At 35.3% G+C, this 25,278-nt stretch overlaps 1 protein-coding gene across 8 annotated transcripts in view; it reads left to right on the plus strand.

The window, feature by feature from the left end:
- TLK1 (tousled like kinase 1) overlaps positions 1-25,278 on the plus strand; it is an 89,548-nt gene that overhangs the window by 36,667 nt on the left and 27,603 nt on the right. For 7 of the 8 annotated variants that reach the window (XM_040562101.1, XM_040562102.1, XM_040562097.1 and 4 more), the window contains exons 2-9: positions 11,650-11,768; positions 13,534-13,605; positions 17,489-17,564; positions 20,075-20,121; positions 20,568-20,654; positions 21,750-21,839; positions 22,628-22,720; positions 24,090-24,200. In XM_040562101.1, the coding sequence (XP_040418035.1) occupies positions 11,655-11,768; positions 13,534-13,605; positions 17,489-17,564; positions 20,075-20,121; positions 20,568-20,654; positions 21,750-21,839; positions 22,628-22,720; positions 24,090-24,200 (690 nt within the window). In that variant the 5' untranslated portion in view covers positions 11,650-11,654. Of the gene's footprint in view, positions 1-8,970; positions 9,454-11,649; positions 11,769-13,533; positions 13,606-17,488; positions 17,565-20,074; positions 20,122-20,567; positions 20,655-21,749; positions 21,840-22,627; positions 22,721-24,089; positions 24,201-25,278 lie in introns of those variants that run through there. The other variant, XM_040562099.1, reaches the window with a different exon arrangement.

Genomic DNA, 25,278 nt, shown 5'->3' on the forward strand with positions numbered 1-25,278 from the left:
AAGCAGGAGGCTCTGGGAAGCTTACTTCAGCCATCCAAGGAACTTCATGGTCCTCCCTTGCCTGAGCTGTGTGAAAGAGAACTCCTGCTTTCTCTCTTGTTGGTTGGGGAGGAGAGCTTGGGTCACACTTGTTCTTAAGTTATGTTTGCTGTGGTCCTCAGAAGCCAGTGTAACGACATTATCCTTTAAAATAAGTGTGGTTAGTTCTGTAGTGCTACAAGTACTATGCAGCTGTGTTTTCAGGTCTTTCTACATGGTGGATGTTGTTAATTGCACATGTTTTTACTAGTGTCTTGAATACGTATGTTTTATTTGCCACATCGAAGACTAAGAGCTTCTCTTTCCTAATTCCTGGTTGCTCTCAGGGCTTTAACTGCACTGATGTTATAAAACTTAATCCAAGTGATCACAGGCTTTGTTCCATGAGGTCCGTTCTTTATTCAACGTGCAAGATGGGCAGTCCTCAGGAAAGGGCCGTGCTGAAAAGAATGAGAATCCCTTCTTTCTTTGTTCTAAAACTTAAATGAATGAAAGTGATAGTATAGCAGAAAAGAAAGCTGGTTTAAAATTAGGCAAAGTACTGGATAGGAGAAACAGCTGTAATGCAGATTTCTTTAATGATGATGCTGAGCAAGACTAAAACCAGATTTCTGACAGATGATTACATACGATGTTTCTTTGTCTGTGAACTGGGTGGGTGCTGAATTAGAAATTAAAACATTTTTTCTTTTAGCTCTCAACTTGATTTTTCACTGATTCATGTGTGATTTCATACTAGTCTTATTTTTTTTTCATCTCTGTAGGATGGAAGCAATGCTGCAAGGTCCTAGGAAAACGTAGGTGTAGTCAGTAATGTACTGGTGTATGTATGTAATTTATTTATTTGGAGCTGTGTTCTGAGACACTCCTCCTTACAAGGGGCTTTGAGGAAGTGAATTTCCTGGTGTATTCAGCAAAGCTTGGGTTCTCTTGTCAGTTAGAGACTGCTGATTGAGTAAATTAAAAGGAAAAGAAAGGAAAGGAAAAGAAAAGAACAACAAAAAAAGAGGAACGATATCTAGTTGACTGATTCTTTGAGCACCACCTAGCCTCTAGACAGGGTGCCTACAAGAGACAAACAGCGATCAGTCACGCAGTTGGTGTGGCCTTACTCAGCACAGGGGGACGGAGCCACCGTTGCATGAGCTGCCTGGCGTCGTGCTGTTTTCTCACCAAGCTTGTGGAAACTCTTGATGTAAATTTTGTTTGTTTCAGTTTCTAGCGTTTTATGTGCTGTGTGCTGTACGAGTATTTCAAAAGGAAAAATTAACACTGTTGATGTGAGGTTAAGACCATTTTTCTTAAAATAGCGTTCTTGAAAAGCCAAAATGGTTTATGAGGCTTGTGGTTACAGTCAGAGGTGAGTCGACTGTCCCTCTTTAATCTTAGAGGCTTGATAATTTCTTTTCTGCATGTTTGCTGTGAAACTGTAGCCTGTTACATAAGTATATGGGGGGTTGAAATTAGTCGATCACAATGTTATGAAAGAAATAGATGAATGTAGTTGGAAGGACTTGTTTGATTTCTCAGTAGCAGTGTGAGGCTCGCCTGGAGCGGTGCAGGTGGGAGCAGTGAGGGGAGGTGGGGTGTCTGCACCGTAGAGGTCTTGGAGATCACAAGGGCAGAAGTGGCAGTAGGAGCTATGGAAGTAAGACGATTAGGAAGTTTGGGGAATTAACAACTGAAACACACTCCTATTGCCACAGATACAGCTTTCAAATAGCAGCTGACTTGTGTTGAAACTGGGAAGTACGAGATTCTATGAAATTGTTTTTTATGGCCACCTTTTTACCCTATAGATAACTTCCAGACAAATTTATTTGGGGAAAAGGTGGATGGTTTGTTTGTTTCTTCATGGCTCACTTTTTCTGTGGAGTGAGCGAGAGAAGCAGAGAAACGCTGCGGGGAGGGGCACTGCTCTCCCTTCCTGCTTGGTAGGTGACCTCTGCTTTTAACTTCCTTTCCACTCCTTCCTTAGATAGCAGAAGCTGCTGTTTATTTTTGATATGTACAAAAGGCCTGTGCCATTTTAAATTCTTGCAGAACAGCCATTTCGTGGGCTCGAGCATTTAGGGCTCCTGGTTTGTTTCCGTATAACTGAATGCAGCAAATGAAATGTGCTGTACTTTCTAGAATTTCTCTAGGTAGATGTTTCTTCTTCATGACTGCTCCAGGCTTTTAGTGCTTTTCAGCATAGAAATAGAGGGGGATGGAAAGAAGCAAGCTTTTGTTGAAAGTGTGATGCGCTTTTTTGGTGTATCACAAAACTCGTGTTATCCTGTGACCTGTTAGTCAGTGTTACCAACAAGTGACCCATAAACTTGCAGCTTGCTTCTCCCTGCCTGCTGCCTGTTCCCCAACGGGGACAGGGAGCATCTGTTTTTTGCTGCGAATGAAGCTGAAGAGGGCAAATACTGCTTCTGTCTTTCTGTCTGGATACCCTTTGTAGCGCTGTCTGGGAGCAGCAGTAATTGCTGCAGATTCCTCTTCATAGAGATGAGAAGGGAGCTGGTAGAGACGGGCAGACAGCATGTCACCTGCATGTGTTTGGCCCAGGCAGTATTGTTTTTTCTTTCTCTTGACATAATGTTGTGTTTAAGGCAGATGTGTGCTACCTAGAAATAGTCTTTTAGTGTTTCTGCCACGGATGTCTTATCATAACTTTGGCAAAAACCTTAGTCTCTTTCTGTAAAATGCAAATAGGCTTTTCCTAACTTATAGGGGAATAGTATGCATAAACTTCTCTGTGTATTGTTTATTTCTTTAGTGGTGTACTTACATACTACAGTGCAATATACCAACACTGTTCTATTGTCCTATGGGACAGTAATGTGGACTTTTTAACTTTTTGATTCACTAAGCATCTCCAGAAGACTTAAACAACAAGAACAACAAAAACAACAAACCCTAAGTGGTGCTGTCATATTTTCTTCTAGTCTTTCTTCTAACTTGATAGAATACAGCCATGGAAACAATATCTTCAATGTATTTTTTTCCTTAACCAAAATGTTGTCATTAACTCTAAAGATTAAAGGAAAGTTACTGCTTTTGACCTTACAGTGAAGTCTTCCATTTCCAAGAGGAAGTTGCCTGGAACCTAGAGATGAACGCTTAAGGCTTTAAAGGAGACTTTAGGAAGTGTAGTATCATGTTCATGCAGTCACAGATTATTATAGTGGTGAGGGATGACCAGAAATGCCAGGAGGATGTGCTAGTTGGCTACCCAGCTGCTCCCAGCCCAAACAGTTGTCTTGAACAAAACTTTATTAAAAGCACTTTAAATGAGTGCTTTGTACTTATGATTATTCTGTCACTGTAGCAGATGTTCAAATCAGATGTTGTCCTTAAAGAAGAGCTTTATTGAAGATGTACAGATACTGAATAACACATGCATTTGTTCTAAATGGAGTAAATGCTTAGAGTAGTAGTTTGGACAGCGGGAGTGAACTAGTCAGTTAACTTGCTCTCAGGTATCACCGTCGTCAGCTGTGACCAATAGAAAATGGTCAGTGAATACTGTGTTAAGCCTTCTTGTTTCTTTGATATACACTGGCTCTGCCAGTTCACTATTAAATGGTAGAAGTTGGTGGTGTTCAAAAGCCATCAGTCATCGTGTCGAATCAGAACCTGCTCTTTGATCACTTTTGGTAATCAAAAGTAATCCAAAGAACAATTGCAGGTGAGTAATCTGGATTTTAAAAAATATGGCAAAATACAGCACTCAACATTAAATAGCAACAAGTTTCAAAATAATAGATATTATTCTCTGTAAAGAACATATTCAGGATATCACCAACCTAGTTTGTAGATGTTCAGAGTGCTGAGTTCTTTGTCAGTCTTTTTCTGCATACAGTACTGTAGCCAACCATACAGGAAATCTGTTTTTAGCAGATGTTTTACTATTTAAGCTCTTAGTTGTATGAGTTCAGAATAAGTCTTTTAAAATAGGACATATCCAAAAGGGTTGTTACTCACTGATAATACTTTTCTGTGGAGTATATTATTATATAGTGCCTGTTTTGTTTGATTGATACAGGAGGGTGTTCAAGATGGGGAAAGTTCGTACAGTTTGGGATTTCAACACAGGACGTACACTCAGCTTTTCCCTAACTCAATATTGTTTTTAAGTCTAGAAGATATTACTGGACATGGAGAAGGATCTTGGACTTGGGGAGTTCTTTGTCCAAGTGGAGTGTTCTGCTTTTTGGGCACAGCAGGTATTTCTGTTACTATGCCCGTGAACACATCTGTTGAATTCAGTTTTTCTCTAGTTAAGTACTGTAGAGGAGAGGGCAAAATATGCGATACCTATTTTCAAAAGGTAGCCTCCTTACCACTGTTTTGGGCTGACCATTCCAAGGTAAAAGATTTCAAGATATTAGTAATACACCGTATGTTCTTTCAGTTGTCTTTTTCCTTTTGTTCATTAAGTTAAACTTTATTCAACAGACTCAGGAAGGACCTTGTCGTGGTTCTGTTGCTCATAGCATTATTTGCTATGCTAACGCTTCCTGTACATGGTGCAAGTGGAGTTGTATTAGAAGCTTGGGAAATGGTTGGGTAGGTGCAGTGTTGAATGTTCTATGTTATATCTTTACAAATTATTCTATACTTGTCAACTCCTATCATTAAGATGGGGGAAAAAATGCAAAAATAATGATATAGTAATTTCAGGGACAAAGTGGGGAAAAAACATGTTCTGTGACAAATTCCTGCAAGAAAAGGTAGCATAAAGAAAAGTCTGGCTAAAAACTTATCTATTGTAAGGACTTGTGTCAAATTAAATGTTGAATCTTGTCTTCTGAATAATGAACAGGATTGGAATGAGATGTGGCATGCCATTGTTTCAAGTGAATATTGCAAAAAAGCTTTGGTAGCTTTTAAACCCATCAGCATAAGTATTTCTGTTACCTACATTAGTGCTTATCTTTAATAGGTACTGTGCTGCACATGTTGTGCTTACACTGGTGCAATAGATTTGTTGCCCATGGCGCTGAAGGAAAGACCAATTGCTTTTATGCAGTATGTAGCCAAGATGCTGTCACTCAGAAATAAGAGCTTTCAGTTGCTTCAGGAGGCCAGTGTGTTGCTCTTGAGTCACATATGGCTTTTGGGCAATTAGGTGGTACTTGCAGGGGATAGAACCAGAGGGACTTAGAAAGGAGATGTCTGTCACTGGCTTGCCTTGGACATAGTTACATGACCAGTTCAGCCCCATTGACAGCAGAATAGACCCTTGGGGAGTTATTGTCCATTTTGTTGTATGAATCATTCCCTGAGCTTTGCATGAGCCGTTCTGAGTTTCCATCCTTGTGGCATGTGCCCACATGCATGAGTGTGTATTGTTGGTTCATAGCCAAAATGAAGGCTTTGATAAGCAACTTGTAAATCCATCTCTGCATCAGCTGCATACAGCCGTCTGATGAGACACGTAACAGCCAAGGGATCCTTAGAATACGGTACCTAGCTGAAAGGTGGGAAGAATTACAGATCCTTGGGTTGTTACCCACAAATGCCTCCTAGCTGATCTGGATGGATTTGGGCCAAGTGGTTTGTTCATAAATCTTTCTTTAAGACGTTAGTGGAGGTTCACTCAGGAACATTTCTCTCTAATTCACTTTCCCAGGTTGTTGGCCAGACAATTGAAATCCAAAAACTGGCAGCATATAGATGAAGTCTAAAGACCATTAGAATTTTTTAGCGTTAAAGAATTGATTTCTGTTGTAGAATGATTTGCAGAAAATGGCTTATCTATCCGGCAGTTCTGGGCTGGTGAGCTGTTGGAAAAAGTGAAATAAACAACCTCCAAATACCATTCAAAAAAAAAAATGATCTATGGTCATTTGGGGGGGGGGGGGACAGACTTCAAAAAAGACTCTGAAAAAGAAATAGATTGCATCTTGGGGTTTGGAGAGGAAGGACACGGAATATTTTCCTGATCTTACAGCACCAGGAGAATTAATGTTGAACATAAGAGTGCATGTAACCCTAACCAACTGCTCTTCCTTGTCAACTCTTTAGTTCATGGTAAATCAGAAGTTGTAGGGGCTTTCTCTCCCCATCAGAAGAACGTGTTTTGTTTTGGTTTTTTTTTACTTTGTACTTTAACAAGATTGCATCCAACAATCATACAACTGTAACCAGCAGACAAAAGTCTTTATAAAAGTACTTTGGAAGTGGATTTTTAAATTACATTTGTCAAAAACAAACAAACAAAAAAACAGCTATCTTCTGATGTTCATAGGGAGTATTTTTTTCTTATTTGTTAGATTTACTGTATTTACGTTGTTTAAGGCCGAAGTTTTTCAGTTATATATATATATATATATATTTTTTTTTACTTCCTACAGGTTTTATGTCTGATCTATCTGCCTGCTAATTATGCAGCATTTTTCCTAAATAAAGTGTTCTCCTTCCCTTCTTAAAACACCTCCTCCCCCCCCCTCCCCTAACAACCACAACTCCCATAAGCAGTAGTTATATTTCACTTGCCTGCATTCTTTTGAACATTATCCCCATTTTAAAGTACCTGAGTAGTTTAAAAATCTTTTGGCTAGGTGAAGGGCTAGGCTATAAAGACAGAGAGGTCTGAAGTTTGTTTGAAGTTTACTGTAAATCTGTAAAGGAACAAGAGACAAAACACTAACTTGAATTTCAGTTGCATTTCCAAGCAGTGCTTTTAAGAATACTGTTTAAAGTCAGTAATTTTCAGGCAAAATTGTGGTTTTATGCTGCTGGATTTTAAACAAGTAATTCAGTAAGGGTATCATCTAGTTCAGGTTGTTACTCATTGGAACCCATGTGGAAAAATCAGCAGACATGAATGATATAAAACAACTTGAGGTATGGGATGAGTTGTCTTACTGAAGTCACATGTTGTATATTATTTAGGTTGCTCTTTTAAAAGCACAGTCCTTCTCATTTCAAGAGAATTGCTTTGTGAAATAAAAGAATATTAAGTGTTTTAAGTTCACCTAGGCACCTTATCAGTGGTAAGAAGTCTGGTAGTAAACAGAAGTAGAGGATAACTTGAGTAAGAAAAACTGTTATCATAGGTCTTCCCTGTTGCGAGCTTTGATGTTACCAGCTCAGGAACTGAGGAATGTTGTTTTCACTACACATTTAAAATGACTCTTGATCAATGAAGTAGGTTCTGTTCTTTCCCGACCCTGGGTTTAGATAAGTATTCATTAGGAATTTCCTATCACTTGCAATCTTTTCAAAAGGTTAGTTTCACTTGAACATCAGGATGTATTTTTTTCCCTATTCTACTGTTTCTACTGCTACCATTTGACTTGAAAATCTTCATTGTAGCTTGAATGTAGTACTCTACTTTTTCAAGTCGCCTTTGTGGAAGTTATAGTATAATCTACCCAATATTTATGGTCTCCTATAAAAAAGTTAATCCTCTTGATTGGAAAGCCAGCAATTATATGGATTTCTAAATTTCCAGGTTATGCTTTGTCATGGCTGATCTGTGGCTGTTTTTGTTAAGTATTTTGTAAGAGCTGCAAGCCTGGGGTCTTAGTAAACAATGTCGTATAGATTTTGGATATGTAACTATTGTTAGGAGGTATGTGTAGTTTGAGATTTTTCTGTTTTAAATCTCAGATTGTATTCTGCTGTCCCGTTGACTGCTGGTTTAGGTTGGATGGGACCTTTTTGACTTCAGAGGCCCTAGTACTGAATGCCTGTGGCCTTGGAGTTGTAGCTCACCCTGGATGGTGATGCACTTCAAAGCCTTCTACTGAGGGTGGGCTGTGTTTGTGCTGCTATCTTGGAATTGAATTCTTCCTTCTCAAATTACTGCTGGTTGGCTTGATGCCATCATACTAGCACCTCAACTTGTTTTCTTAACACATTAGTAGTTTTCAAGGCTGTCTCCAATGCTGTTCTGTGATTCCCTAAAACATGCTGTCGAAGAAAGATTTAGCAGCACAGGTCAACTTTTTTTTTTAAATCATTTCTCAATTCCACAGCCTAAATGTTCTATTTTAAATGGAACAGATATTTTCCTAACCTAAAAATTAGGAAACTTGCATTCAGTCCATACAGTGTGATGTTTTTACTGTATGTTGATTTGCCTTACTTTTTCACATGCTTAGAGTTATAATTTAAAGGCATGCTCCTTCACTGACTGCTTGTTCTGAGTTGTTTTATTGCTGAGCCATAAATAAAGTATAAGCTGTAATAAATAGAAAGTTTTACTATTTAGAAGAAGAGAACTGGATCAACGTGACTATTACTTGTCACTGTACCAAATACTTCATTTTCTTGGAGGCAGAATGTTAGCTTGATTACCTTATTTTCCTGGAGAATGAAAAAGTCCTTTCTGGCTGGTTCTGCGGTAAGGAAGGCCAAGAATTTCAGAAGGACGAAAGAGAAGAAAGAAGCTGAGTGTATATTTTGTTGCTTTTGTTTGTTTTTGTTTCCCAAATGAGACCAAAGCATAGTTCAAAAGGAAGTACATGTGGATGCAGAGATGAGGTGCATCTTCATGTTGGTAAGATTTTCAAGAAAATCAGTTGTGTAGCATTTTTATGAGACTGCAAGAATTTAAAAATCTGTAAAGCTTTCATTTTATCTGCTGGTGCATGTGTACGACACGGTGTCATGCTCAGTTGTTAAGAAGTTAAATTATTAGAGCATCAACACAGTGGGATAAATATATTCTAGGATATTCCAAATTGAAATAAAGTTACTTAAAGACTTTAAGAATTACATTGCAGTGCAGTTACCATGCTAAATCTTGATATTTCTAGTTTCAGAGATTGTTTGGTACTTTTATTGGAACTTGATTTAAAAAAAAAAAATAATTTCCAGGCTGCTTTTCTTACCATTTGAAATGTGTACTGTTTTTTTTTTTTTTTCCCACTCTCTTTTAGCTGGATATTAGTTAGATCTAAAGCATGCTACTGTCAGTGAAGAGAATACGTGGTGGTAATATAATCAATGTTAATGTGAAGTGTTCCAAAAAAAAATGTTGGACATGAATCTCATGCCATGCGTATTACCATAATACCTGAGTGTCTACGGGGAGTATATTAGGAAATTCGATTTACATTTGGGCTATTGTTGAACTGTCGTCTTCTCTTCAATAGATAAGTCTCCCTGGTGAAGTATTTTGTTTTGGAATTAAAAGCTATATGCATATAAGTCTGCTGAATAAACCAGACCAAACCAGTAGGCTTTTCACTTAAGTGAAAGGTGGTTTGTGCCAGCCTTGAATTCAGGGGAGGGGGCCTCAATCTAATCTTGAGGGTTGTTCTCAGAAGAATCTGGCTTCTGCATAATGAACTTTATCTTCATTGTAGAAGGCTGACAATGTGTGAAGCTGTTGATCTTTCTTCATCTGGAAGCTGTAATTGATTGCCAGATAACAAGCGTCCATTCAGGGTAATAAGGGAGTCGAAGGTAAAGATTGAGGCTTGGAACTTGATTCCATATTTAGTGGGAAAGAAACTTGTCTGATCTGTCAGGCCTTTGTGGTCCAGTCTGCAGCTCTGCTCTGTAGTCTAGCAGTGCTCAAGGTAGAGATCATAGTATGCGTGTCCCAAAAGATCCAGTTTGTAGTAGGCTAAGACTTACAGCAGAAACTTCCTGCTAAACTTTCTCCTAAAATATCATTTATACTGAGGTGCGAGCAAACATTTGGTCAAACTATCATATATTTGCAAGTATTCATATATTTGGGCATTTGTGGCCTGGTGTACAGGTGTTGTTGCACTTAATTATTTTCTGGTCACTAGTTTTGAAAAATTCAAACTACTGTGGAGAATCCACTGATTTCTTACATCTCTGTTTTGGTAAGGTAGAAATACGATATGACTGAGGATACTGAATGCCATGCAAAAACTTGTAATTTCTCTGAGTTTACGATTTTGACTTTTGACATAACTAATTGCTAAAGAAGTTATCTGAGAAGTTTGTACTTCTCAGAAGAGTTCTGGCAAACAAAAGTCCTTTACAGGACATTATACTAGGACTTTTATACTAGAGGCTGTGTAGGGTTCTGAAAGACAAATTACTACAGAAGAACCCACCCCCCACCCTACCAAAAAATACAGCAACTGGGTAGTGTTGGTTATTTTTTATTTTTTAAAATGACTGAAAGAAGCTTTGCGAAATCTTGTATTGATTACAAGAAATAAAGAAAAGTAGTTTTTTAGGGCTCACTGTAATCGTTTAGGTAATCTTTGAGGGTTTTTTGTTTGTTTTTGTTTTGGTTTAGTTTTTTTGGAAGATAGTGGATGTTTGAGTGGCAGCAGTTGGTAGCAATGCCAGTCTGTCATTTAGCATCATTATAAATATGCCTCAGTTAAGTGCTTGAGCTTTGAGTTGGTGAATTGGCTTTCAGAGGTAGGAATGAAGCTAGTTCAAGAAGTCTGCGAGTATATTTTTAAAACTATGAGTTTTGTTTATCTTGTTAGCAGCAGTAGAATTTATGAAATTTGTAGTTTCCATGAAAAGAGAATGCCAAAACCTTTTTTTAATAGTGCCATTTGAATGTACATGGTTATTACTTTCAGTCCTTTTTGAACTACTTTTCTGACAATGTGTGTTGCCCTGTGGGATTGAAAAGCACAACGTTGGTAAGTTGTATTTTAGTTGAAAAAATAAGGCTGCAACATTTTGTGAGGTACTAGAGGGATATGTCACTAAAATACTTCATAAAGACTTTGGCATTAAAGAACTTATTTAAAATAAAGCAACTGAAATGTTTCCAATTTGAAGATAAACTGAATGTTCAAGTAGTTGAAAAGACAAAAACAAAGAACACAGTTTGTGTAAATACAGAAGGCTATTTGTCTAGATGATCTTTAAGACTGATTAAACAGTCGTAAGTGATTTAAATACAAATTAGAAAGCTGCACATCATGCTCATGCTACACATGCTCATGTAGGCTGAGCTCATCAGAAGCTCCTTTTATTCCCCCACTTCCCGCTATCTTCCTTCCCCTCCTGATGCCAGGAGCACTGCTTTACCTCCTTCTAGCAGCATCTGTAGGAGGTAGACCCTGTACAAGGGTCTTTGCTTACTCCTGGCTTCTTCCACACTGTTGATCCTGCTTCTCGATTGTCTGCCTTCCAAATAACACCATGTTTCCTTGTGCGCGCTGCAGACTATGGTTTATGTCCTCATTTTCCCATTTTCCTGTGATTCTTACTTGACTTGGACGTTGATACTGTGATAGCCTAAACAATTTAAATGATACAATGATCAAGGGGATTGCTGAATTGGAAGGTTTTTATGCTGGAAAGTATTTTGCTCCTTTTGCTAGTTTTTTTTTTCTTTTTTTTTAATAGCTATAAATAGTTACCTAGTTGGCGTATCACACACTGCAGGCTCCATGACTCTTACATGCCTCTAACAGATTTTAGTTTTCACCAGAATTGACAAGGGTATTCTGATACATGGAAGTTTACCCAAAATTTCTAGAATTCATTGAGTTAATTTGTTACTAAGTAACAGATGGTGAAACATTGACAAGTTGGTGGCATAAATCCTATCTTTGCATAGACCAGTGACATTTTTGGCTTTTTTGTAAAACACTTCACTGCAAGCAAGCTTTTTAGGGAATATAATGATTTATTTTATTTTATTTTTAGGAGCAATGGATGAGCTTCATAGCCTGGACCCAAGAAGACAAGAACTGTTAGAGGCAAGATTCACAGGAGTAGTAAGTGGCAGCACTGGGAGTACTGGAAGTTGCAGTGTTGGAGCTAAAGTAAGTTCTAAGAGCAGTTACTCAGATCTTCTATCTTCGAATTAATATATTACAGTGTCTCACTTCTGTATTGCCCATGCTATTTACTTGTAAAAGTACTGGGATGGAGTAGGATCTCAGAAAAATCATTGTTAGTTGGTTATTTTGGTTTGGGATAGGATTGTTTATCCTGAAATGATCTATGACCATATGAACATTGAATTGTTCTTAAAAAACACCAAAGAATGGAGTTATACAGGCTTTTTCATGGTTTTGTTCTAGTGTACCTGTGATCAGAGGTGGAAGTTTTTCCCAATATTTAAATGGAGCTGTCTCTTCTGCAGATGGCCAACTACTTAACTGTTTTGCTTGAAATAGACTCACAGAGTCTTGTGTGACCTCTGTTTCCAAAATTAAACTTGTTTGTAGACTGATATATATGTAATTAGCAAAGCCCTATTCCTTCAGCTTTTCCAGACATTTATATCAATTTTATGTACTTTTATTGTACACTTTTTGCAATCCGTCCATTTATGTTAAAACCAAGATACAACACTTCAGTGAAAACCTTATGAACATTAAATAGTATGGCTTAATTACCTTCCAGATGTCATATATTACCCTTCAGTTAACACATCTGCAAAACAAATTTGTCTTTATAACAAATCCTATTCAAGTTTACTTCAATTTCCAAGACTGTTTTCTGCAATACTGTTGCCTAAACAGGGTTACTCCATTTTGGGTCATTATCTGACCCTGATGACCAGATACTGAAAGATCACAAAGAACAACTACATATAGGCATTTTTAAACTAGAGACTGTTTTAGGGGGGCAAACCAGATTTTTTTTTGTGTTTTTAGTTGTGTTTTTCTAGAAATCTTAACTCAGACGTGATCTAGTTATTCAGAAGATGTCACCGATCTATACTGTCCTGCAAGCTGATGCAGTGCTGGAATTTAATGCTTTGAAGCAAGCTGTGTGTGTGCCTTCAGAATAGTTGTTGTTGTACTTCAAAGTATTTGTTCTGCCTTCCTATATGGAAGAAGAGAATAATCCAACATTATAACATTTTTTAAATTTAAAAAAAGCTCAACTTACGTTAACAGTTTTCGTATGTGAATATGGAATAGACTCTTTCAATAGAATGTCCTTGTTGTCATTCTTTGTTCAAAAGATGTCTGAGTAAATCAGCCTTAGAAAAAATTTAAATAAATATTGTAATTTGAAACTATTTCAGTTTTTTCTTTTTTTTTCTCCACTAGCCTAAACTTGTTGTAGTAGGCGATATGTTTTGTTGTAAAAATGTACAATGATATTGTAAGTAGGTTGTATTTTTGCTGTTGAATGGATTAAGGAACTCTCTACAATAGCCTAGTGCCTGTCTTGGAGAAAACTAAAACATCATTTATTTTGAAAATTGAATTCTTAGTAGCTTCCAGCACTTCCAGCAATATTGGATATATAAGCCCATTTGTTGGAATCATTTTATAGGGTTTTTCATTTAATGTTTTGCTACTTCCAAATAAGACTGAAACAATTTTGATATTTTACTCGTTTTTTGTTTTACTTGGCTTAAAAGAAATTAAAATAAAGAACCGTGTCAAAACATACACCCATTAAATTTCTTATCCCCCTTGCAAATCACAGGGACTCTATAGTTAATAATTTTTTCCTTATAAGCATGAAATTTTATTACTGTTAATTTTTATAACTGTGAGTGATAATAAAGGATTAGCTGTTTTATAAATCTGTATGGAATATTTGGTATTATATTTCTCTTGGTAGGCCTCAACAAATAATGAAAGTTCGAATCACAGTTTTGGAAGCTTGGGATCTTTAAGTGATAAAGAATCAGAGGTAAGTATACTGGGCTTATTTATTATTAACTAGAAATTTTAATGCTTGCAAGTCATAATTTATATTCCACTTTGCTTTTAAAGTAAAATACAAAATACACATCTAGACAGGAGAAAGCATGCATTACTAAAAAGTACTGTTCTTTGGCTTTTAGTCACAAAACTAGATTTTGCTTACTAGCTTCTTCTGGTTTACCTATCTAGTCATGCTATGAGGATAAATACTACAGCTTTTGGTGCTGAAAATGCTTAAACACTTTGCTAACTTTTTTTCTAACAAGTAGTAACGCTTTTCATCGGCACAGATAAACTTTGACTAGTGTTTAGCTGAGTCTCTGAAAATATATTTGTAATATTTGGTGTAGTAGATTATCATTTTACAGCTGGACACATGGGATGCAGAGGCAAAATGTTTCTTTCCAAGTTATGTAAATCTGATAGTCCAATCCACTTTTTCAGTCTCTGCACAGTGTTTTAACCTCAAGCTATACTTCTGGGTAGGAATATATACTGTATATTCCAATATATACTATATATCTCAATACACATTATATATATTCTAATACTTGAATTCTAAAATGTAAATATTTTTAAATGGTCTCTGCACAGAGCAGTTCAGTATTCCAAATTTCTTTTGTGTTTTCTGAAAGCTCAGTCTTAATGACATTGAATAATGAAATATGGTTTCTTGACCCATTTTCAGAAGTTGTCAGTTGTATTTGCTTAAATTAAATTTTAATTGTAACACCAAATACTTTAATAAGTTTTTAGAGTTCAGTTCTTAAAATAACATCTGGTTTCTTATATGCTGTAATCCTATGTAAAGTACACTTTAATACCAGAAGTAAGGTGTCTTTTTATGGTGTGACAATGAAGGTTTCATAATAGAGAATTCCTCTTCTGGAAGGTAGTATGGAAATACAAGGACTTGCTCATATGGGAAGCAGTACCATCACTTGATGTTGAGAAAGAACTGCTGTATTACAACAGCTATTGAGAGAAAAACGTAGAAATGCAAATCTCAGAATCATTGAAATGAATTTGTAGCAAGAATGGCAGCTTCTTAGTAAACAGTGATGGTACATTCATGTAATCATGCTGTACTTTCATTGCTAAGTTATAAACAAAAAAAAAAAAAAAAAGAAAAAATCATTCTCGCTTAGTTTTCAGAACAAGGCAGATACCCCCCAAACACCTCTTTGTTTTTCTGGTGTGTCTATTTTTCATTTTTCTTTTTTTTTTCTCCACAAAGGACTGCAGAAAATACAGCTGTAAGAATTATAGTTTTTTGGTTGTTCTTTTTGACTGATGGAAGCATCAAGAAGGACAGCATAATTGGATAATAGTTTTAGTAGAGATACTTTACAAAGTAAACTTTGAACTGCAAAATAACTTGAATCCAAATTTTATTCTGGATTCAATTCAGCATTCTGAGCAATAAATGTTAACTGGCTGTTCAATCTTAATATCCAGACCGGTATTTCAGTTTCTTTTTAAACTTATATATTGTTACTATTTTATTAAATGCTTTGTTGGTATGGTGCATAGTTCTTAATTTGGTGTTGTAACTCTGTGTATTAGCTGTTTGTAATTGAGATAAATCCTAAGTTAACTACCTCAGATTGTGAACAAGTGCTTCTGTTAGTTTTCCAGTATTTTTGGTGCTCCCCACCATTCCTTGTTAAAGTGGATTACTCCTCCTTGTTTTGATTACAAATACATTCTTTTAATTAAAACTACTATTTTCTGTTTTCTGTAGATAATGAATTATTTAAAGGAGGAAAGCCTTGTCTGTGGCTTGATTTGTCCAGTTTGATTAGTTATTTAAATGTTTTGCTCTGCCTGCTTGTAGCTTTTCAGTTGCTTCAGTTCCCAATAATACAGAACCCTCATTATAAATGTAATTTCAGAAGTAACTGAAGGTTTGATCTAATTGGAATTCATAATGTGCTGCTGAGAAAAACAGCACTGCTGTATGTATTTGTTTGTAGCTGTAAAGCTTTGGAGGGGTGTAAGATTTAGAAGAAAGTACTTATGCAAAACTATCATCTCATTCATTGTGCAAATGAAAAATAACAACAGCTAAAAAAAAAAGCGCACTGGCGATGTAAGTGTTGAGACAAAAAAAAAATCTGATTTTATTACACACTTTTTCCTACAGAAATAACTTCCTGAGTTACATTGTTATCAGTTTTTGCAATAATGGTAGAAAATATTTAACTATACATAAAATATATAGAAATTCTTATCCAATTTTTTTTTTAAAGGAGATTGATTAGTTGAGAGTTGGTGCTTAAAAATGTTTATTTCATAAAAGAGGATGTTAAAAAGCCAAGATTTAAAAGTATAAGTATGAAGAAAAGATTGAGGGGAACCACATTAGAATTGAGGAGCAAACTAGGATCAAGGTCATGATGGTCAAGGCTTTGCTAATATGCCAAGCTGTGGGTAACTTTAGCATAGCTTCAAAAGCTAACTTTAGGTAACTTCAAAAGTATTTTCTTGCCTATGAAATAGCAGGATTTTAATCTGAATCTTGGCTATAGGTAAATCCTTCTGAAGCAATTGAAAGCAGCTTGAGTCATTGTTTACTGGGAGGATACGCCTCAGCCCCATTAGACTTCAGTTTCTTGTAATTTATATGATTCCATTCATTAGAAAGGATTTTGGAGAACATTTGCTAGTGATAGATGCACACTGTACATTGCCATGTGAATATCGTGTTTAGAAAAGGATGATCATGACCTTGTTGGGTAACCTCATTAGTGTGCTAATACTTCCTAGTTTGGGAAGTTAAATTAAACACTGAAAGAAATCAGAAGAGCTTGAGCAAATAGACATTTATTTATGAATTACTTGAGTTTTAGTTTTAAAACTATAAACCTGTTTGAATGTCTGGTTTTTAAATGGAGGACATCACTCGCTGCAGTTGGAAACTAATTTTCTTCAGGGAGAATTTTAAATGCATAAATGTTAATTAGCTTGTAAACAATTTTTTTTGGCTTGATATGGTAGGTAAAACGGACTACATTAGAAGGATAACTGCAAAATTAAAAGCTGGAAAATACGAATAGGATGAAAGTGCGTGGCTAAATAGTTTCAATCCAGTTATGTGGAGAGAAAGCTTAATGTCAACTATTTACCTGACAGCAATTGCAAATGATTAAAATAATATTTCTGAGGTACATTTTCTGCTTTTAGAATTGTGTCATCATAAGCTAACTCCATTTTCAGGAGTCTGTGTTGTTCAGTTGGCTAATGTACAATTGCATTGTAAAGCTCACAGATTTTAGTTGGAAGACTTTATTTCGTATAATATTTAATATATATATGTAATTTGAACTTAATTTGTAGCCTGCTAATACGATGGTTACAATTGTAAAGCTTCCAAAGGTAGTTTTGTGAAGCTATCCAAAAAGCTAATGCTTATAAACAGTACATGCTATAGATAAGGAAGTTAGAGCTTTCTTGTCCTGACTTTCCACTTGTAGACTGATAATTTTCTATAGATCACAGGTAACCTCAAGTGGTTCTTCGCCAAAATATACGTTTTGGGATTTTTGTAGAAAACTTTGTTTGAAGGTACCCATGTGAAGTTCTTGGAACTGAAACATACTTGAAATGCTTTTAGTGATGGGTTTGAGATATGAATTGTGATGACGTTTGCTGTATTGGAAAATAATGCTTTAAGCACAAAAGTATTCACAAACTTGGTGAAATGATGAAATATTGGTATCATAAAAGAATGAAGCATCTTATCACTGATGGCAAATTTAGTCTTGAGATATTGGGTACCGTAAGATTTCAGCTTATCTCACAATGCTATAGCAGTGATATAAGTGAATAGAGCTGTTGTTGGATCACATTGTTTTTGTTCTTCGTAGACTCCAGAGAAGAAACAGTCAGAACCTTCTAGAGGAAGGAAAAGAAAAGCAGACACTCAGAGTGAAAGCAGCCAAGGTAAACTAAACTGTAAATGAATTATATGGTTATTTCATACGTTTGATCCAAATGATAATGCTGTTTTTAGTGTTAGACTTAAAAACTCTGCATTTTTGCTTGCGTAAGATGAGTCTTGGTTTTTGGATGATAAACTACGCATCTTCCCACCCCACAGAAAATTTATCTGCCACTGGAAGGGACAGGCAAGTAAAACTTGAGCTGTGTTGGTAATAGCCTGTAAGAACTGTGCACAGCTCTGCCTGTAAGTTGCAGCTGTGATGGCATTCTGTGTAGTTTTAAAATTATAGCAGTTATTTTCATCAAAAATACCTTTGTGGTTTGTATTTATCTTCAGTACATAAGGAGAAAAATGGTTTACTGATTATAATATATGATTGCTTGGTTTTGAGGTATATTTAAAAATGATTGAATTCTATTCTTCCTTACTGTGTGTACAGTATAGTGCTGTAGAGGGATAGATGACTCAGGATGAAACAAACTTTCCATTCAGTATTTACAAAGCATGGTTATTGTTGTTCCTCTCTCTAATGTGACTTTTGAGGGGAGGAAATGGTGGAAATTTAATTTCAAGACAAAAATTCATCAAAAAGGGAGAAGAACTAGTTATGATAACATCTGCATTAGATTCTTTTTGTTTCTAAGCTAAGAAATGCTATTTCAGATTCATACCAATGTGCTCCATATCTGGAGGGCTTCATGATGCAACATACTATTAGTTGAAGAATTATGTGGTTTGACTAAAATGAATTTCTTTGTAAGTGTTACTTCATAGAGACCTGGTTTGTTCAAAGAACTTGAATGAGATTTCCTATTTCCATTGTTCTAGTAGCTCATCCTTCCTGCTACCAGTAGGAGTTGAAATTAGAGATGACAGAAATTTTATAACTTTTTGGCATAGACAACATGATTATAATGTCTAATAATTACTATTTTACTGGCAGCAGCAGTGAAACTGAGTAGTCTGAATTGCAACATTCATAAGGAACTGTCCTAGGAAACTGCAGAATATTGGAGTCGTAGAGTTGAAGCACAGCAAATTCAACTATTACAATGAAAAATGAGGAACAAGCTCTTGTATACAGCATACCTAGGATTTTGACTTCCGTAACATGCAAAATAATCCATAAATGTTGAATAAAAGTAGTTTTTAGAACATGGAGGTAATTAGAAAGTGGGTTAAAATCACTGTGAATCTACATGTAATTGGCTGTGCCAAAATAAGTTGATGTATTTCATCAGTGCAGAGTTATGTAACATGACATAGAGTAGACTTTCTCTACCAAAAAAAAAAAAGCAGTCTTTCTGATTTATCTAGATGAGAGCAAATTTTAATTTGATAAAGTGATATATAGGAATTAAGCATGAAGAAGACAAATCTAGCAGAATTACATGGTAGGTAAATACCAGGCGAACTAGCAGTTATATGTACACAAAATGGGTAACTACTGGAGGAGTTAGGTCTATGCTATTCTAGGTCTTTGAATGGTTTTATCTAAATATTTCTGGTAAGTCTTGACACAGAGAGGGCTGCCAAATGTTTCTGTTTCTTCATGGTGACTGTTAGTGACAAAAAACTATGTAGCAATGCCAATACAGAGGCATGTTGGACTAGTAAGAGGTGTTGAGGGCTGAAGCAATAGGAAAGCTTGAAAGTCTTTGCTTAAAAAGGGCAGAGATATAACTTTGGACCTATGGTTAATGATCTCCTAATTTATTGCAAAAAATTCTTTCTGTAAAGAAAAAAATTTTGAACAGTGGTATACATTCAAGATATCTCCTAACAGGTAGTCTGACCAGTTTTCAGTTTTATCTTAAAGCATAATAGAGAAGAGTATTTATGCCGTTGGATATAGCCTTGGTGACATCTCTGGCACGTCACATATGGGTTGGGTCACTCATGTCAAAGAATTCCAGTTAGTTCTCCTGAAGTCTTGATACTGATTAAGATAAAAGAAATTCTATTCTCTTTTTCTGCTCTATCTCCCTAGTGAACCCTGTGACATAGCTGATTATTAATCATACTGTGAGGAATGGAAATACTTGTCATCTTCCGTGCCCATGCTGTTTCTGGCACTTAGGGAAATCCTTGGGCTGAACATTTGGGCAACTCACCTGAAGCATATAATATTGATAGGTTAATTTGGTATTTTGGATGTGGGTGAACTTTGAGATAGTGCTTGAAAAGGGCAGGGACTAGGTGCTAACTGTTTCATCTGTAGAATGAGAGATGAGTTTCCTGTTATGAAGAAGAGGTATAGACTCACTGCTAAGTCTGTACTAAATCAGGTTTAGGAATTGAAGTGTGACTTCATGTCTGATTTCTCAATGAATGGAATATGCAAATCTGTTTGTTGTGTCCAGTCCCTTAATTATCTGCATGGGGAGAGCACACATTAACACATCAAAGAAAACGAATTAACGTATGTTAAACTTTGCAATAACTACTGTACAGGTAAAAATGTAAGATATCTAAAAGTAATATATTTATTCTCATGTATTTGTTTCAGGAAAGAGTATTGGGGGACGTGGTCACAAAATTAGTGACTATTTTGAGGTAAGATTTTTATAGTTTTTTTGTTAGGTTACTTTTTTGTTGAAAACAATTTTAGATGGTACTTGTGAACTCAGGAGGATTACCAAACTAGAGTGACGGCACAGCGTTGCATTGTACTTAGTAGCCTACCCTAATTCAAGTTGTGCGTGAAAATATTAGATATAATAAAGTCTAGCTTTTCTTCAGATGATGCACTTCTTTTTTTTTAAAAAATGTAAATTTGTGTTAAGCCTTGAAGTAGAGCTGTAGTGGTTTTGTGGTGCAGCCTGAGTTAAAAGGCAAAAACCATTTTACTTCACACTTTTGATGACCAAAGGCTACAGTAACATGAGTAATGCAATCTAGATTACAAATTCTTTGTACAGGTGAGCTGTGTCATTCAGTGTTTGTGTAATATATTCTAATTGAAAAGGTTGACTGATTTGAGGGTCATATCTTCTCTTCAGTACCAAGGTGGAAACGGCTCTAGTCCAGTTCGAGGTGTACCTCCTGCAATCCGATCTCCTCAGAATTCACATTCCGCCCCTTCTTCTGTAAGTTTGTGAACTTCATGACTGCTGGAGATAGTTTCATGGTCTAAAAGTAGCATAACTAGAAAAAAAAATCTATATATAAAGGAAATTTTTGCAAAGGAAGGAATTCATTCTTTAAACAGCAAAAAAAGAAAAAAAAGTTAAATGTTAAAACTAAAATATTCTAGAACTAAACTTTTAACAGTGGGACTTTTTTTTCTAAAACAATATAAAATACAAGGTAATTATGTGAAATGTTCTAAAAATGTTAAAATGTTTTACTGACACTTACTCATAAGCCTCAAACAAAAAAGAGTATTTTCATTAATTACAAGGAACATGAACCCCTGACTCAGGACTTGAACGCTGAGCTTTTGATAAATCATGAGTTTTAAAATAATTGATACATACTTTACCTGTATCCTTTTACAATTCTCTTCATTAGTCACAATAATTATTTTTTCCCCTCATATGCATAATTTTAGTGTTAGAATCACATGCATATGCCTAAATGGCCAAACAGCTTCTGTCAAGTACAGAAAGGGTTTATTTTTTCTGTTGGTAGACCCTGGTTTTATTCCACATACTTTCAATTTCAGTCATCCTTTTATTCTTGCTAACAGTATGGAGAATAATATAGATTGTGGAATTTGGCTTGAAAACTGTCTCATTCATGCAAACTAGTGGGCTTGGGGAAATTTTCAATAACAGAATTTGTGTTCTGATCAGCACTAGCTTTCCCTTTCAGGTTCTCCCATGGGAAATAACCTCTCTGAAAATATCTCTCATTATTTTGAGTTGCAAACACTTAGAAGCAGAAACATAAGTCTGTGTAAGACTAGCGTTGCCTTATGTCAATCTTGTATTGTCTTAAATCTTTGTCTGTTTCCCAAGAGTGACAGTCCTAGTTTTCTCAGAGAATATATTGCATCCTTTCTAGAATACAAGTGATGTATAACAGCATAGTGGTAGTTCTTGATGCAGGGTACCTTGTGTAATAAAGATACCGTATTTCTCTGTTCGGTATGATTTTCCTGCTATGAGTTGTAAACAAGGTTATGTTCATAATTGAATATTACAGTTATATCTAAAAATCTTTGCTTTCATGCATTCCAGGTTCGACAGAATAGTCCTTCTCCTACGTCATTAGCTTTTGGGGACCACCCTGTCACGCAACCAAAGCAGTTATCCTTTAAAATTACTCAGGTAAGCACTTTTGAGTAGAGCTATCCTGTATCAATTCAGACTATAGAAAAATCATGTTTATTTATTTGTCTTTCAGCTGTTTTAAAATTCTTAAATGATTTCAAGTTCAGCAGCTCATAGTTTAAATCTTTCGGATTAGTTTTGTATTCTGTGTTCTGCTTCCAGTGTTAGATGACAATGTACTTTGTATGCTTTTATAGAAGTTACTAGCTGTTGCATGATCTTAGAAGGGGAGGCTTCTCTTTCAGATAATATTTGAGGTGGCAGCTGCTGTTGTCATATTACTGTTCAAATAAAGTATTGAGAAAGAAAAATGAGCTGTTAATCAAAATGTGATATAGTTCCTATCATGACATTTAAAAACCAATAGCACCTGTTTTATCTTTTCTGCAATTTCTAATGTGATTTGTTCTATCTTTCACAAGTTACTTAGAACAAGGCTACTTCACCTGTTGACCAAATACAGAGGACTTAAAGTAATTAGTTGACATCTACGTTCTTGCCCTGCTTTATATGCTTATTTATGAACAATAACTTGTCAATTGGTGGTGAAATCTTTTCACACTGTTAGTGGTTTTTTCTCAACTGCTTCCAGTCTTCCTAATGAAGGGAGAAAGTAATTTTGAATGTGAACCTTCCACATCACTTCCAAAATTCATGAAAATAATATGTGCTGGCCTGCTTAAATGTTTTTAAAGTAGCTTATTTCTCAATATAACCAACATGAGAAAAATAATGCTGTAATCGTTAAAGAAAACGGTTAAATATTTTCAAAATGTTCTTTTCAGACTGATCTCACAATGTTGAAATTAGCTGCGCTAGAAAGTAATAAAAATCAAGACTTGGAAAAGAAAGAAGGTCGTATAGATGACTTACTCAGGGTAAGTATTAGATATTGTTTGTGTTAGGTAAAGAAATCTACGGTGTTAGACATTGTAGACAGCATTAGGTAAAGATATTTATTCACAAAAACAAGCAGTGAATTCTTAGCAAATATTTTAAATGTTTGAATAATTGATGTTTTTCAACGTTACCCTAAATGAAAAGGTTAAAAAATGTATATTTTTTAAATTATTTTTTTCTGAAAATCTGAGAAGCCTATAAAATAAATGCAGAAGGTTTTTTTCTGCTTCCGTATTACAGCTTACTAATTATTAAATACATTTATAGACTGTCTGAAGTTACAAAAAGGTTGATGCTGTTTAGCAAGCAGTTAGTTAATTCCTTAAGTTATATAATTTCACATAATAGATTTCGTCTTATTTGTGAACAGCAGTCATCAGTGGGGCAGCTGTTTGCAGTTTCAAAATGGAGGTGATTGTGACAAACTGTTATAGACAGTAACTCTTTCATAAGAAACTTACCCTATCCTGTAGTCTAAGATGTCTTTACAGATACAGGCGTCTTAATGCTTATGCTCCTGAAAGTAGGGTTGGAGAGGTGATACATAGTATTATGATGTATTTAAACTGCATACTAATGAAACAAAAAGTACTCCATTCCCAAGTCAGTCTGTTTAGTATTTATATGTGTGCAAATATATATTTATCCATGAAACCGGACATTATAAAATTGTACTTATAGGCTTCTTAGGTGCCTGTTTTAGCACAGTTCTACAGTATGCGACATAAAAAGCTAATCTCTGAAAAGGAGAAAAAAAAAGAAAAAAAAAGGTCCATTTAAACAAAATGACATTGATGTGTTTTTCTAAGGCAATAAGATTAATATATTATAATAGGAATATAGGGAACTTAGTATGCTTTCTACTCGGTTGAATATTTTCAGAATGAAAATTCACAATGATAAAAGTTTAATTTCATATGAAACACTAGAATTTTGCATTATTTCAGTAACAGTATACAAAGGATCTGGAGCTAAATTAAATTAAATTTTCAGTTTAATATTGGAGGACTGGAAAAGCAATCAGCGCAATGCTTTTATATAAAGAAAATAAATACAGGCTGAATGGTCTGTATTACAGAGTGTGGCTCAGTGTAAAGGAAATAATGTTCTTAAATGCAGTTTCATTCAAGTTCATGCCTATTTTTAAAATAGGAAGAAAAGCATCCTTCACAGATCTATCCTAATATGTAGAAATCAGATTTTCTGAATACTTTTGAATATTTATGTATGTGCTTACTTTAGTCATGTGAAAGAAGATACATATGTTGAAAGTAGATACCTTTGTTTTCTGTGACTGCTGATAAAAGAAATAATGAAACACTATTTTTAAATACTTTTTTATATTAGGCTAACTGTGATCTTAGAAGACAAATAGATGAACAACAAAAGCTACTTGAAAAATACAAAGAAAGGTTAAACAAATGTATTTCAATGAGCAAGAAGCTTCTAATTGAAAAGGTAAGTTTACTGTTTTTACAATGTTTGTGATAAAAACTGTGTTGTAGAACTCCATTATGATTCCTTAGTTTTCACTTTTTCTGTAACTTTTTGGAATGAATCCCTGAGGCCAAAACTTCGTATGCATGGTATCTATCTGGAAGTATGCATTCTTTTATAAGCCCGAATATCAAAACAAAATGTCGAGCCTTTTTCATATTGTGAAAAAATTTGCTTTTTAAACCTTTTTCCCCCCATCATGAGTAATTCAGGTATAACACATCATAAAAGATACGAATTCAGGATGCAACTAATTTTCTGGATAAAATTTAAGATTGTAAGTGGGTGAAAACATTTTTTGAACTTACTCTGTTGTGGAGAAGAGACAGATAATCTTTGTGAGACGTATAAGTGGCTGAGATAATTTTTGATATAAAATAATAAATGCTCTCTTAGCTCAGAATTAATGGAAGCAAGGACATGAAGGTGACCATTTGCTGCCTTCATACTTCTTTGAAAGAAATGTCTATTTCAAATGTAATGCCAATTATATTTGAACTAGCAGCACTTTTCCTTAAAAGACAAGGATACCTTGTTTCCCTTCCTCTTCTTTAAAATCATCTTATTAAAAGAATAACTAATAAAAAGTGAATAGAAAATCATTTTATTACAAATTAGGATATAAACTTTTTAAGGTAAACAGCCAAGTCTGTTCCCTAACACTGGCTGCTAGACGCTGTTGTCAGATACAAGGGTGCAAACTGATCTTGTAGATTTTTAGGAGGAATTTCCTCGCTAGCATATCATAAATACATTATTTCAGTCCTTTTTAACTTCCAGCATGAGGGGAATAGAAGGAAAAGATGCATCATCTATGCTGCTAGGTGAGCAACTTCATACTGAGAATATCACATAGGCAGTTTTTCTCCAAAGGCCATGCAGGCCTCCTCTTCAGTCTGGAAGTGTGTTAACACAACAATCCTTAATTCCATCAACTTCTCACTATGTGGTATTGGGCCATAGGACCAAGACGAAACCTACCTGCAGTGTGTTCCTACCTAGCGATTCTTGAACCCAGTCACTTTGGTACAAGTAATAA

The sequence above is a fragment of the Cygnus olor genome, chromosome 6 (assembly GCF_009769625.2).
Source record: "Cygnus olor isolate bCygOlo1 chromosome 6, bCygOlo1.pri.v2, whole genome shotgun sequence".
Taxonomy (NCBI): Eukaryota; Metazoa; Chordata; class Aves; order Anseriformes; family Anatidae; genus Cygnus; species Cygnus olor.